Below are 14,903 nucleotides of genomic sequence, written 5' to 3' on the forward strand. Positions count from 1 at the left end.
ACAAAAAAAATCTGGCAATCTTTATTTAACTAAGAGGTAGGATTGTCAATTCACTGTTTTTCAGGCATAGGGAAGTTGAGAATAATTTTAAATAATCATGAAGCCTTTGGAATTTGGTTTGAGAAGAAATTCAACTATATGGTAATGTGAGTAGACAATTAGAGTCTTTTAGAACTTCAAAGATTACATAATTAGAAGAATTTTAGCTCCATTTCGCCTTTATATATCCATAATATTGCCCTTCTGGTGATGGAAACTGCGGGATTCAGGCAAGAATACTGGGTCAGCGTAAGGTTAGGGGTTAGATCACCCTTAGAATGTAGGGCAGAGACGTGGTCTGTTTTGTTTGCCCCATTATCCCCAGGACTTAGAAAATACCCGGCACACAAAAAGCACTCTATAAATAGTTCCTGATTGAAAATGAATGAATACATGATCACTTTAACCTGATCTAAGACATCCATCTCCAAAACAGAGAAAAGCACTGATAGTGAATCATCTTGGGACCTCGCGTGAAGACTTAGCCTGAGAGTAGCTGAGTTCAATTATAATGATACAGTTGTTTGACCTGAAAATTTCCTTTATGATTCGGGAAGCTGTTCGTATAGAACCAGCCCAGTTTCCAACCAGTTAGACTAGAAACTTCTCAGTCTAATATTTGACAGAACGTTTCCTATCCTGACATTCAAGTCTCCTCAAATTATTAAGTCACAAACGTGACAAACTGATATCAACCACAGCAGGCTTCACGTGTACTTAATTTTTGTTCCCAGCGTGGACGAAAATGGAGACAACAAAAGTTCTTCTTTTATCTAGTTTATGTAAGTGAAATGATCCATCTCCGTGCTAAATTCTGTCTCTATTGATCCCAGCTACAGGTAACTTCTTTGATTTCACATTGAGAGAAGGGAATGGAGATAAAGAATCTTTGTAATATTCAGCCCTGAAGGAATATGAACTTAACCCATTTGTTTTTATTTCTCCTGGAAGCAGGTATTCTAATGAATGAATCAGGAACTCTACCCTGTCATTCCCTGTGGAAAGCTTTCAAGGAAAGAGTCAAGTGGAAAGCACCACTTGGTTTTTTGTAGAAAGAGAGCTGTGAGTAGGTGACTAGTGGAGAATGTCTTTTGACTTGGCTTACAGGCTACATTCTTCACATTTGCCCTGTGTTACCAACTACATGCTGTCTTAACTGACTGGAGGCAGAAAGTTACACCACTTGGCCACCAAGCACCAGCTGATCTGGATGTGTGCAAACCATGCCGTTTTCAGTATGCCTTTAGGGCAAATGTTTAACTTGCCAGTGTGATTTTAGTTGTGGAGGTCTTGGCTGTCTCACTCTTTCATTTATTCATGTAAACAAGATGTATTTGTTGCCTACTGTGCACCGGCACTATGCTAAGAGTTGGTCACCCGTGACGTGGGGCCAGCTCCCTCTAGGACAAGGAAATCCTTGTAAACTGCAAGGGGGTTCTGTTCATGAGCACGAACTAGATTCAACTTAGATTGTTCAGAAACCTCTGTGTGCTGGCCACTTCCATATTCACTATTCCATGTGATACCCCTATTTTAGGAAGTTTTTAAAATGAGACAGAGTGATTAATTAGTCAGCTCAAGGTCACAGAGTTAGGGAACAGGCCTCCTCCTCCACATAGGAAGTTCTTTCTACGAAACCTCACTATATGCTGCCTCTACTACCTGGAACCAGCTTCCCTAAATCAGCATTTTTCTCTTCCGTAATTTATGCCAAACATGCAAGAAAATGTGAGGCAAATCAACATATTTTCTTAGGGTCAAGAAATTCTAAAATTCTCTAAAGAAAGAGTTGGTTTTTTTTGTGTGTGTGTGAGGAAGATTGGCCCAGAGCTAACATCTGCTGCCAGTCTTCCTCTTTTTGCTTGAGGAAGATTGTCCCTGAGCTAACATCTGTGCCCCTCTGCCTCTATTTTTTGTATATGGGACGCTGCCACAGCATGGCTTGATGAGTGGTGTGTAGATCCGTGCCCAGGATCTGAACCTGCGAACCCCAGGCCGCTGAAGCATAGCACACAAACTTAACCACTATGCCACTGGGCCGGTCCCAGAGATTAAATTTTTTAAATAGGAATAAAATTCAAAAAATAAATATGGTAATATGAGAAGGTAAATAAAAAGAGATTAAACACAAAACTAATTTTTTAAATTTTGATAAGATAAAAGGATCCCTAAGAGCTAAACCGAATCTTCAATGGACTAAAGGGGTCAAAAGCTAAAGATGTAAAACTAAGTTCTTTCAGGTCTTAAGAGAGGGGTCACAAGTTGAAAACCCTAATTAGAGTTTCTTAGACAGAGATCTCCTGAGCTTGAAACTCAGGCTAGAAGCCTTTACATTGTATACCAATATTTTTTCAGGGTAGAATATAGGTCCTTGGCTTAGCATGCAATTCCCTTCAAAACCTTGTATTGACATCCTCTTCCAACTTGGACCAGCCCTCCAGTCTGATTTCAGTGTATCTCCTGCTCTTCATAATGGCCCATGCATGTCTTGGTAACAGCACTTATCACGTTATGTTACAATCATTGGTTACTAATCCATATTCCCCAAACATGACCATCTTGGAGGACAGAGACTGGATCTTCACAACTAGCATGTATTGAGTGCATAGCCATGTGCCAGATACTTTCTCACTTAATTTTCAAAATGAGTCTTTGACCTAGGTACTATCCCCATTTTACAGATAAGAAAACAGGTAAAAGAGATTAAGTAACATGCTCAAAGCTAACAACGTAACCCAAATCTAGAATTCAAATCCAGTAAGTCTAGCTTCAAAGCCTTACCACGTAACCACACTGGGCTTCCTCTATTATTCATATTTTTATTCCCAAACCCTAACCCAGTCCCTAGCACAGAGCAGATGCTCAATAACTGTTGGACTGATGATTGAACGAAAGCCCAAAGCAGTTCCTCCTTTACCACTCTCCCAACTCCTTCTATCTCAACGTCATAGCGGGAGATTTACTGCCAAGACTAAAATTAAATTAGATTGCTTTCCTTAACTACACACTGACTAACTTGTGAAAGGAGACAGCTCAGAAATAATATTATGCAGCAAGGGGATATTAGTCCAGAACTAAGTTCTTCACACATAACCCACTAAGTGGTATTTGAGAGTTGGCTGTATTTGATAACATATACTTAGATCCAAATATCTCAAGATCTTCATGAAATATTCATGGCTCTATGTTTATGAAGCCTTCATTGCAATTCATAAATACTAACAATAATATTTTACCAAGAGCAAAAAAAATGTCTGATAGAATTAAGTGATTTGATTTGGCAAAGATCTATCAGTAAATCTCTGGCCAAGAGTGAAATAAATACTATAAATCTAACTATGTAGTCTCAAGAGGGAAGAACTAGTTTTCTCCCACTAGCTCACCATCTTGCTATTTAACTACATTTTTTTCTTCTTCCTAGTTCCCTTTTATTCTCCTTTCTGTCTTATCTCATTCCCACCCTCTGCGAAACGTAGGAAGTGTGAAGTAGGGAAAATACATCAACCCCATGGGGTGCATAAAGAAGATTCCTAAATTCCTCAGAGAAGATCCTCTCTTTCCCTTTCTGCTACCCTTCTCTTTTCCTGAAACTACTAGTTATAACAGTGTTACTGAAAGCTGGCTCTGTAGGTAAATCAAGTGTTTTCTTAAGTGGGCCTAAAGGCAAAATTTTCCCTTAGCACAGCAGTCTGTCAGAACTGAAATTCTGTCATACTGAAATTCTAACATTCTATATTTTCTCATCCATCTTACCCGAGAAACAGTAAGATCAACAAGATGTAAAGTCAACCTTCCATTGGCATTTTTCCAGCATGAACCGAGTAGTGATTTCTTTTCTTAAAATCCTCTTACTATGTAAGAAACTGCCAGAATTCAACCAAGTCATGTCAAAAATGAAAAAGAAAATATAATTCTATCACTTATGCAGGAAAAGTGCATGAATCTTTCTAAGTCTTCTTCACAGTATTAGAAATCTGATTATCATAATAGAATGAACCAGAAGGACATAATTCTTCTTTAGTCAACAAATTACCTTAAAATCATAATATTGAGTGGATAATAAAGTACAAATCAGCTTGTTTTTAGATCCACCAAGAAGTATCAATATAATTTAGATAGCCTTAAAATGTTAACGCAAAATCAATATTTGACATATTAATATATCTAAATTTTATGCTGAAAATGCATTAATGATTTAATCGAAGAAAGTAAAATTATTCTGAAATTCCAAATTAAGCAGAGTTAATGCCACAAACAACATATCATTTTCACTGTTTCCTGAACTAAAAGTTCTAAAGCACAGTGGGGAAAAAATTGTGCAATTTTTCACTGGCAAAATAATAATTTAACTCTCCTACGTTTGAAGAAATGAACCATGATTAGTCGTCAGTTCTGTGAGTTAGTGTTGAAAATGTTTTACTTTTTGTATTAATAACAATCCAAACGCCTGTAATTTTTAAAACTTAATTTCATGGAAATCTATTCATACTTCTTTGTTAAAAGAGTGAATAAGCAAAGAAAGCAAGCAAAGATGTATAAAAAGTATTTCAGCGCTTTTGAAATATAATGGGGTATGTGGGAAGATATTCAGTGTTCATCATAAAAATGCATATAAAAATAAGAACTGAAATATCAGAATCTATATTTCAAAACAGGAACTTTCATGAGGGCTATGTGCCATTAACTCTACTTTGGTGAGAAGCACTCAAAGTTATTTGGATAATTAAAGTTTGATGAGAAGTGAACTATGTAATTTTGCATTTCTCTAACACTGTAGAGCCCTGTGTTGTGATCTATAATCAATGTCTTCATTGCAGGTCTGAGCATAGGTACTTACGATCAAGGGAGCTTACTTCTAGTAGTTTTTTTACACGAACTGAATATTATATGAGAATTTTAGATTATTTTTAAGGTCCTTTTCTTTTTTTCTTCTAATCGTAAGCACTTAGGCAGCATTCTGGGCCCCCATCTGCTGGTCAGCTTGAGAACTCATGAAATTAATTTACCCTGTTGCTTCAATTTTTACTATTACTTGATGTTGACACCTATTCTCATTTGCACAACGTTGTACATCTTGCATGCTTTAAAATATTTTTAATGCACAGCCACAAAATCAAATCTTGAATTTTATCTTTGCTATTCTCTAAGTGCCATAAGTTTCTCTAAAATACAGGAAAAAGACAATTAACTGGAGACAATCTTATTTATGCTAAGTCTTTTCTTGAAGATTTGCAAATAATTGTGCTAGGATTTAAAAAGTTTATGAAGCAGTTTCATTTGAAGGAAAATATCTCTCAAACAGCTAAATATCTCTTGCTTTTTATTATTTTTGCCTCTGAGTTTTCATTCCAAAAGAAGGGGAAGAACTCATCTCCAAGCTTCCTACCAGCTCTAAAATTCTGCGGTTCTATGAAAATAGATTGATGAAGACAATACCCAAGAAAGATTTTATTGCAAAATCATTTCTGTCTGAGTCAGGTCCTAAAACTTTGAACTAAGGATATTTTAAAGCCAAATAAGAACGTTTCTGCATTATTCATAAGCCGATTAACCAGATAAAGGAAGAAACATTTCTCCTAAGATTTTGATGACGTTTTCTTAAAATAGCTTTGTCTGTCTTTGTTTTCATTTTCTTTTCTTTTTCCCTTTTTATTCTTTTTTATTATTATATTCTTTGGGAGTGGTTCAAATGTCTTCCCCCTGAAATATTAAAACTTGAACTTCTTAACACCTCCTTGGCACTGTTTTAACATGCTCTTAAATGGATTTCATAATTCATCTGCAATGAGCCATATTGTTTCATTTTCAACAATTAGACCTGACATCCATATTCAAGGAAAATGAATAGATATTTTACTTGGAATTCTTGAATTCTTTTCTTTTTTTTGCTGTTTCTCTAATCCAAGTTAAACTTATTTTTCTAAAGAAAAGCTACCTATCTACTCACAGAATATTAGCAAACTGGATAACCTTGGGGAAACAGGTAAGAAAATTTCACCATGAAATTTTCACTAAAACAAAGTAAATGGTCCTGGAATAAGAGATGTATCAGTTCAAAATATGTTTTTACTACATTCCAGGCCTTCGTTCCCCTAAGGTAAGCATGTTTAGTTTAACAGCTAAATATCCATATTATATCACCTACACAAATTCAGTGAGCATGACAGCAGTTATTCTTTCAAATTTGAGTCACAAGATGTTCCTACACTATGTACTCCTGCTGAAATAACTTCCAACAACCATCCTAACTGCGTTCAAACAAAATCTAGTCTCTCTGATTTTTAGAAACACACACCCCTCTTTGAATCCCACATTCACTGTTAGCTGCTGCCTGTCCTCTTAGAGACACAACCACATATGGGGGAAAGCTGCCAGGGCCGTAGATGTTGTCCCCACTCACCTCTTGCTTGTGCCTCAGCCCACTAGAGTCTCACCTTTCATCTCACTTCTCTGGTGAAAACACACTTCCTAAGGACTGCCATGTTGCTAAAAACTAGTGGAAAACTTGCACTTTCCAAGGTCTTTGCCCTCTCATCAACATTCAATACAACTGGCAGCTCCTTCATTCTTAGCTTCTGCATAACACTCTCCTGATTTCCCACCCACTTCCCTCGCTTCCTCTTCTCCACCCAAATTTAAATGCTCCATCTCCTCAAGGACTAATGCTGGGACCTCTTTGTTTCTCATTCTCTGCTCTTTTCTTGGTGGTCCCCTTCCCTTACATGGCTTCCTTATGCCAACTCCTCCTAAACTTTCAGTTGGCTTCATACTTCTCTTCTGAGCTCCAGGCACAAATATTCAACTCCTTAATTAACATCTCAACTTGGATGTTTCATGACAACTGATCAGCTAACTATCTCCTATGATCATCATCCCCCTTACCTGATTCTTTTCCATTGTTCCTCGTCTAGTTGCTCCCAGAGGACACATGAGGTCATGCTTGATACCTAACTATTCCTTACCCACATAACCAAAGAGTTATCAAGTGCTGCTGATTCTACTTCCAGATGTCGCACGTGTTCCTTGTTTTCTACATCTCCTGACATCCACTCATCTGACCCACTGTCATCTTTCCCCTAGACAATTTGTCCTCCTAAATTGTCTTCCCATATCCATTCTCCATACATTAGTGAAAACAATATTTTAAAAATTCAAATTAGGTCATGCCAGCAATTTAAAGACTTGTAATGTCTGCCCATTAGGATTAAGAATAAGATTACTAACCCAGACTACACAGCCCCCCTCATGATTGGGACAGGACTTGGCTGGCCAGCTGTAACTTGTGCCATTCCCCCTCGCTCCACACACTCCAGGTTAAGTGGATTTCTTTCAGTTCTTCACTTGTGCCATGCTCTTTATCTTTGCAGAGTCTTTATCTTTGTTGTGCCTACCTTCTCCGAAGCTAGTGAACATCTTCTCCTCCTTCAGACCACAGTTAAACATTACTGTTTCCATTTCTCCCCAACTCCCAGACCTGGTTTTGGTTACTTGTTATTCGCTCCCACAGCACCCCACATTTCTCCTTCATAATACTCAGTGCGACCATAGTTAAGTAATTATTTGTGTAATTTTTGTTGAATTTCCATGTGTGGCAGGATACTATTTTAAGATAGTAATTGATGTTTTCCCCAGATATTTTACGTTATGCTTTGGTCCTCCCACTTCAGGCTAGTAGACAATGGCGCATTTATATCTAAAAGGAGGATTATTACAGTAGAAAATAGGAAAAACAAAGTCAAATTGTTGTCTTTTAAAATCCAAGTCTTTTGAAATGCAGTCATCAGTCTTCTGGTCCACCCTACTCAACCCTACCATCCTAAAAGACAAAAGATTCCAAGGACAGGGGCAGAATGGAACCCAAGGGATACACATGGGGTCGATGGGGCCCTAATCTGAGATGGGAGGAGGGAGAATGGGAGGATTTTCAGATGGTTTGGAGAATCTGAGGGCAGTATTCCCAAGAAGAGCCTGAAAAAGAGGAATGCTTCAGAGTCCTTCCTGACACGTGGCCTGGCAAGGGAGAGAAGCTCACGGCCATGGAAGCATCTAGGCAGAGGGGTCAAATGCTTCTTTTGGACCCAAGAAGAGTGTCGAAATAGACGATAAAGAGCTGAGATCAAGAGGTCACTTCAGATGGGAGAGAAGATAGATATCTCAGTGGATGGCCACAGAGACAGGTAATGACCTGATATTGGCACTAGACAATTCCAACTCCTCCAAAGCCTTAACACATCATAAGCACCCAGTACTTAGGAAAAAATCCTAGAAATAATTGAGACTTATTTTCCAAAACCTGGTGGAATGGAAGTTTTAAGCAGACAATGAGCCATTCAGATATTGAGTGTTCCAATCTCTAGAGAGATTGGAAATGGTTGCTTAAATAGCATAATGTTTCTTTCTGTCCTGTAGTAGAATTTCTGAGGTCAGCAGTCCAAGGAATGCATGGCAAGCCTCTCATTCCCTCTCATTAAGGACCCAGACCCTACTGAGAAGTGACTTCCATCTATAACATTTCTTCACAATCTAAGATGGCTACTGAGTTCCAGGCCTAAAACAGAACAAAAGGGGAAAAGACAAGAAAAGGTCCATGACAGTTCTCTGTCCACATCTATGGGATATTCCCAGAAGTCATGCCAAATAACCTCTTACATCCCTTTGGTAACCCCTAGCTGTAAAAGAGGCTAAGAAATGTGATCTTTTAGCTGGGCTCCAATAAAATAGGTTCTGTTATTAAGGAGCAAAGAGAAAATGGATACTGGATAGCAGCTTGCAGACAATAAGTTAATTCTCAGGGAGAAAACAAGAAGGTAAAATTGTGCTCATAGGTTTATGAGCTGAGATTCGTATACCCCGAACCGCCTCCCCTCATAAATTCTAAACTTACAGAGAGCAGAGTCTATTTCTCTCTAGTTCACAGTTTTATCCAAGCATCTAGTCCAATGTCTGCTACTCATAGACAATCAATATATAATTGCTTAATGAATGAAGTAATTAAGGAAAAGGAATGGATAAATGAGTACACATGGCCTTCCGTCACTCAGCATCACTTAAAATTTATTTGACATTTTAATGTGCTGTGATAGTGTTAATGCTGCTTACTGAGTATTTCTGGTGCCCTACCTCTGGGTACATCGTAGGATTGCACTTCCCACACTCCTTGTATCTGGGTAATGCCATGTGATTGTGGCCACAGAGTTGTAAGTGGAGGTGAATGTCTATCTTCTGGGCCCAAGGATTTAATTGCCAACATGAGACCCACCGAGCTCTCATTCCCACTGCCAGAGTAACCGAGAACATAAGAGCTGGTGGTTTCTCCATCAGCCTGGGTCTCTGAGAAAGGTGACACGAAGCAGCTGACCTGCAGTGAGTATGTGACAGAGGCAAGATCATATTCCCCGGATTCACAGACTTACTATCCCCATACAAATGCAAGCTCTTTTTAATCTAGTCAAACATTTTACTTGCTAACGAAACACATTAAATTAGTGTTGTGGGTCTACAACCAACTTGACCTCTGAAAGAGTGACATCAACTTTTAAAAGTCAAGTTAAGGGCTGGCTAGGCACTCTCTGCCTCTATGACCCAGGTTCACGGGTTCGAATCCTGGGTGTGGACCTACACTACTCATCAAGCCATGCTGTGGCAGCAACCCACATACAAAATAGAGGAAGATTGGCACAGATGTTAGCTCAGGGCCAATCTTCCTCATCAAAAAAAAAAAAAGAAGAAAGCAGTCAAGTTAAAAATAATCAATAAACTAGCATAATGAACAAATCCAATGTGAATAAAGTTAGAACAATTAGGGTAAAATATATTTTCAAGAAAAGCCTTTGCCTTAGTATTTTAAAGAACACAGAAACAGAAATTTTTTAAAAATTAAATAGTTGCATTTGAATCAAGGTAAATAACAGCATTATAACAAGTGGTACAACTAAAAGAGGGTTTTTTTTAATCCTTTTAGCTACATATATAAATTAATCACGTGTAATATACATACATATGTAATTGTACAATATAAATATTATTAAAAGGTACAATATAGAAATACATGTTTTTTAGAGACCAAAATCTCACTGTGGTACCTTTAAAGTATAATAATCTGGCTAATCAGCTTTGTTTCCCACTTTCTGACTCTATAGTTAAATATAGATTTTGAAAAATAATTAAAAGCTATGATATCTTTTACCCTAAAATACGTGGACCATAAAAATTAAACATAATTTGGTTAATATCAAACAACTTTATCTTTCACAGATAGTTTAATCAAAGCCTTTATTCTAAAATCTCAGGAAATTATTACTAGACAATGTTTAGCTTCTTCCAAATCAAGCAATTTTAGTTGCTTTTAACCATTTTTCCCTAACATACGATTTCATGGTTGTTATGTTATATGACTTGAATCACCTGTACAGCAATACAGATGAGATACTTAGACATGTTGAGATTTGCTGCCCTTTCCTGGAAGAGCTGATTATTTTCCATGAGGATGAAAAAGATGTTACACTGAAGTCTTTTGTTTTAGATGACTAATGGATAAATTAACTACCCAGGCAAGAAGACTAAATGGAAATAATTGGGTGTCTCTTTCCTTATAACTTAATCTTCTAACTCCTATGTAGATAGTGCCATGTGAGTGCAGATTGAAGCTAAACTTGTTAAGGGCTCCAAAATTCAGGGTTTGCATACTATTTTTATTCTCCAGTTTATTTCTAAATGTAATAAATAATTTAAGAGATTTACCATCACTTTCTTAATATAAAAAAAGGAAAATCCAAAGGAGTTTAATGGTGCAATGTATGCAGTGAAAAGATGACACTGTGAAAATTAAAATATTACTGGGGTCATGGATTGAAAAGATTTGTAAGTATTCTCCCCCAAAGTCCCAGCTTTTTTTTTTATCTTATGACACTGAATTTTTGGATCATGTTGAAGATTATAGACCACAATTTCTGTGTAATGATGCAATGAAATACAATACATTTCCAGATGAGCCCATTGGCAATTCAAATACCCATGCATACAAATCTCAATTACTTTTTTTAAAGTGGTCTTTCTCAATGGGAGAACACAATGACACAACATGAATAAGTACACAAATTATCACCCTTCTAGTTCATATAATGTATCTTTGCAAAGAGTCCTGAAAAGTCACCACAGACACACTGCCAGTCAGGCCGTTTGGTCCAGAAACCATATGTTCAACTACACCATGAAAAACGCTATTGCAGATGGGGCATATGCTTGGCAAAGCCATGGATCACCAGCTGAGCCCTGCTTTCTCCAGGAAACTCCAGCTGAGTGACAGTCGGCATCCTTCCAAGGGCAATGGTTCCCTTTGCGCCATCAGAGAATCAAAAGAGTTTGGGCCCCTTATGGTTCAGTCGATCCATGCAGTCACTCTACAGACACATGTTGTGAGTAGAATGAGTGAGTGAATGGGCCCAGCCTGATATTTCCCCATGGCTTTCTCCTCAGTGGCCTTTAAGAATATCCACTCCCACAGCCACTTTGCAGATGGCTGGTGACTTTGACTTTACCTTTGTTTTTGATAACACAATATTCAGGTTCCACAACTATTAGGAGTACACTCTGTCTGTCTTTAGACCTTAGGTAATGTGGACTTATTTCCTTCCTAACCTTCTTAAAAGAGGCTTAATGGAATTTTGCATTTCTCCTATTGCAAAAATTCTTAGGTTTTTGTCAAAAGAGATTTGAAATACCACATGAAATGATGTACTCACATCCCTCACCACCACCTCCAAATAACTGAATTACATAAATAAAACATTACATAGAAAGTGCTTTGCTACAATTTTTGGGAGGTAAATTTAACAAGAGCTGAGTCATTGTAGGAAAATTCAACTTATCTTTTCCTGATCCTTTTGTTCTATACAGGGAAAGAAATTTATGTCAGTTTAAAAAAAATCTATTACTGCTTCTCATAACTGAATCCATTATTTTTCTCCATGATCCATCAGGTAAAAACAAGAAGAATAGATTGCTTTGACAGAATCTTGAACATAAATGTCTCCAAGAATCAAACGTACTAAGTTAAATGGGTTTCAGGTGATATTAAAACAAGAAAGGATAACCTTTTTTTTTACATTTCAAAATCAAATCTTACTAAAAAATTTATTATTATTAGCTACTACAGAAAGACAATTATATAGTAGCTGAATTTTCACAATGAAATGGGATATTTCAATTAATTTCTACATATGTTCAAGCAGGATTGAACTCCAAGTAATGAGCTTGTAGAAAATGAGCTATATTTTTAATTTTTAATAACTGGTTATTTATAATATGCTCCTTGATCGCATTAGACCCAATGACTTTAAATAAATAACTGAAGTTGTCCTATACATAGTCACCTAATTAGAAAGATTAACGTTGGCCTTATCTTACAAATATTTGCTGTTCATAAAGGAACCAAGGGGCTCTATAATCATTAGCTCCACATGACCCATTTTAGTTTCAGAAAAGTCTGAGTGTATGTACACACACCTACCTGCTATATATACATAGTAGAGCTGCTTCATCTCAGGGGATTTTCTCCTTATGGACACCATTCAGCATCTAATCTTCTCTAATTTCATCAGCTAAGCCGACCTCCCAACTTGTCTCCAGGAAAGTTGACCATATTCCCAGCTTCAGCGGCAAAACTTATTCTAAGCCAATCAGCACATAACATTCACACTAAGTCTATTACTGGTCCAAGGCTGGGCATTTGACCCCAATTTACCTGAACAGAAGAAGAACGATTTTTATGCAAGCTGAAAATGCAGAGAGAGAGGTTTTCCATTTTCTCCTGTTAGGTGAAGAGAAGAGGGTGTCCCAGTTGCTACTGATGGCCATCTGTAACCGTGGGAATGAGGACAACGCAGATGGCAGAGGGAAGGGTGGGAAAGAAATGGGGCATTTGTTAACACCATTGAACTGCTAATGGCTTGTGACTGGAACCCTCTCTACCTCCTGTCTTCCAGTCAGAGAGTTTACAGATTTACTTAGTCCTTAATCCACTTTGTATTAGGGTTTCTGTAACTGTTTAGATACGCTCTTCTTCCCCTTTCAAGATGAGAGAATATACTCACAATATTGTTTGCTTGTGACTTGTTTCATTCACATTGCTGCACATCAGAAGATCTTTGACTATATATCTGATTTTGAAACCACCTTTGAGAACTTTCCCTAATCATCTAACGAGACACAGAATTTGATGCACCCATTGCTTAAAACAGTAACATTCTTACAAAGGTTAATGCAAACTTAAGATGAGTAAAAACCCTCTGGTCCTTCCAGACAGAAGATGCAGTTTCACAACCAAGGTCAAACATTATTCCTACTCTCTAGATCTGAAACAGAGCTGGACCTGCTTTGTAGTCAATTTAAAACTCTGGCCTTTATGTCAAAGGTACATTTTTTTAATTATTCAGAAATCCTAGGCCAAAACATCCTACTGCTCTCCTCTCATTTTCCTAAAGTATTTTGATACCTATTTCTCTGATCTTGCAGGCTATTAGATGTTTCTTGCATATTGTCATAGATAATAACTCATCAGCTTTACAATCTGATTCCTAACATTAAGAGATTAAAAGGAATTTAGATGATTCTCAGATGACACAAACTGAGGTATAGAAAAACTCCATCATTTCCTTCCACAGAATGAGACAGATTTTAATTCTTTTTATCAACAGCTGCTTCATTTTTTTATGCATAGGAAAAAAAATATGTGCAATTATTCCAGTACAATCAAGTCATTTAACATGGTTTTACTATCATTGTAGTTACAGGATATTTTAAAAGAGAAAAAAAATCTCAAAGCACAGGTCCTGCTGTGCAGCAAAGCAATCAAATCCCTTCATAATAACAGCCTGATGGGATTCAGCAATCCAAGGAATAATGAATAACCATTTTAATCAGTAAACAGGAAAATGCTACAACAGTCACTGAGTAAAAATTGACTGTCATCTGTTGATCCTCTTGATCGGCATTTCAAGCAATAAATAGAAATGTAAGCATCTTTTAAAAAGAAAAATAACTTTGTTTAGTGCATTTCATTTTGTCAGGCCGTGAGGAAATGATAAATCATCGTAGAATGCCCTGCAGTGTTGCCCAGTCAATAAAATGCACAAATAATCTTTTTTATAATACGTGGCCAAATTTACCCCATCACTTGACTATGTCAAGATAATCTCATTTCGCAATTGGCTAATAAGGTTGCATTTTGGGTCTGATTATTGAACTTTATTGCTGCTTCATTATTTGATGTGTTTCAGTGTTCATCTTACGAAGTTATCTGTATCTGAATATGAAGATTCTGGTTCAAAATAATCCTCAAGTTTCCACTGCAGTGTCTCAAATGTTGGCCGTTCCTTAGGCTCTGCATTCCAACACTCCAACATGATGTTGTAGAATTGCAGTGGGCAGTTAGACGGTTGAGGGAGTCTATAGTTTTGACCCAACATCTGGATTACCTGAGTACCTGTCATACCTAAAAAATATCAAATGGAACCAATAAAAAACAAGTTAGAGATCAGAGTCTTAAATTCATAGATACTTATGCTCTAGATTACAAAGCAAATTGATTTTCTTGGCTAAGCTATGAGGTCTACCATCCTCTTCTCGGGCTGCAGAGATTAAACTAAATCCTGCAGCAAGTAATGTCTGTAAGACTGCGATTCAAGAGCAAAGGAGAAGGAGGCAATAAACCACCTCATTAATGCAAATTATCATCATCAAATTTTATCTATTATGCTCCCACAGGCACATGGTGTGGTCAGCCCCATAACTCTGCCCTCTAAGTCTGGGCAAGGCAGTTAAAGTCACACCAAAGTAAGTGACCCGCAGCAGAAAGGCCCACTTCA

General features: G+C 37.3%; 1 protein-coding gene across 1 annotated transcript in view; it reads right to left on the bottom strand.

Moving 5' to 3' along the window:
• Positions 1-12,217: 12,217 nt before the first annotated feature.
• The window catches only part of FRK (fyn related Src family tyrosine kinase), a 97,558-nt gene continuing 94,872 nt past the window's right edge, over positions 12,218-14,903 (bottom strand). The window contains exon 8 of the mRNA XM_004422237.3: positions 12,218-14,530. Within this exon, the coding sequence (XP_004422294.2) occupies positions 14,319-14,530 (212 nt within the window). The 3' untranslated portion in view covers positions 12,218-14,318. The remainder of the gene's footprint in view (positions 14,531-14,903) is intronic.

Source organism: Ceratotherium simum, chromosome 19 (genome assembly GCF_057802395.1).
Source record: "Ceratotherium simum simum isolate JZ-2026a chromosome 19, ASM5780239v1, whole genome shotgun sequence".
Taxonomy (NCBI): Eukaryota; Metazoa; Chordata; class Mammalia; order Perissodactyla; family Rhinocerotidae; genus Ceratotherium; species Ceratotherium simum.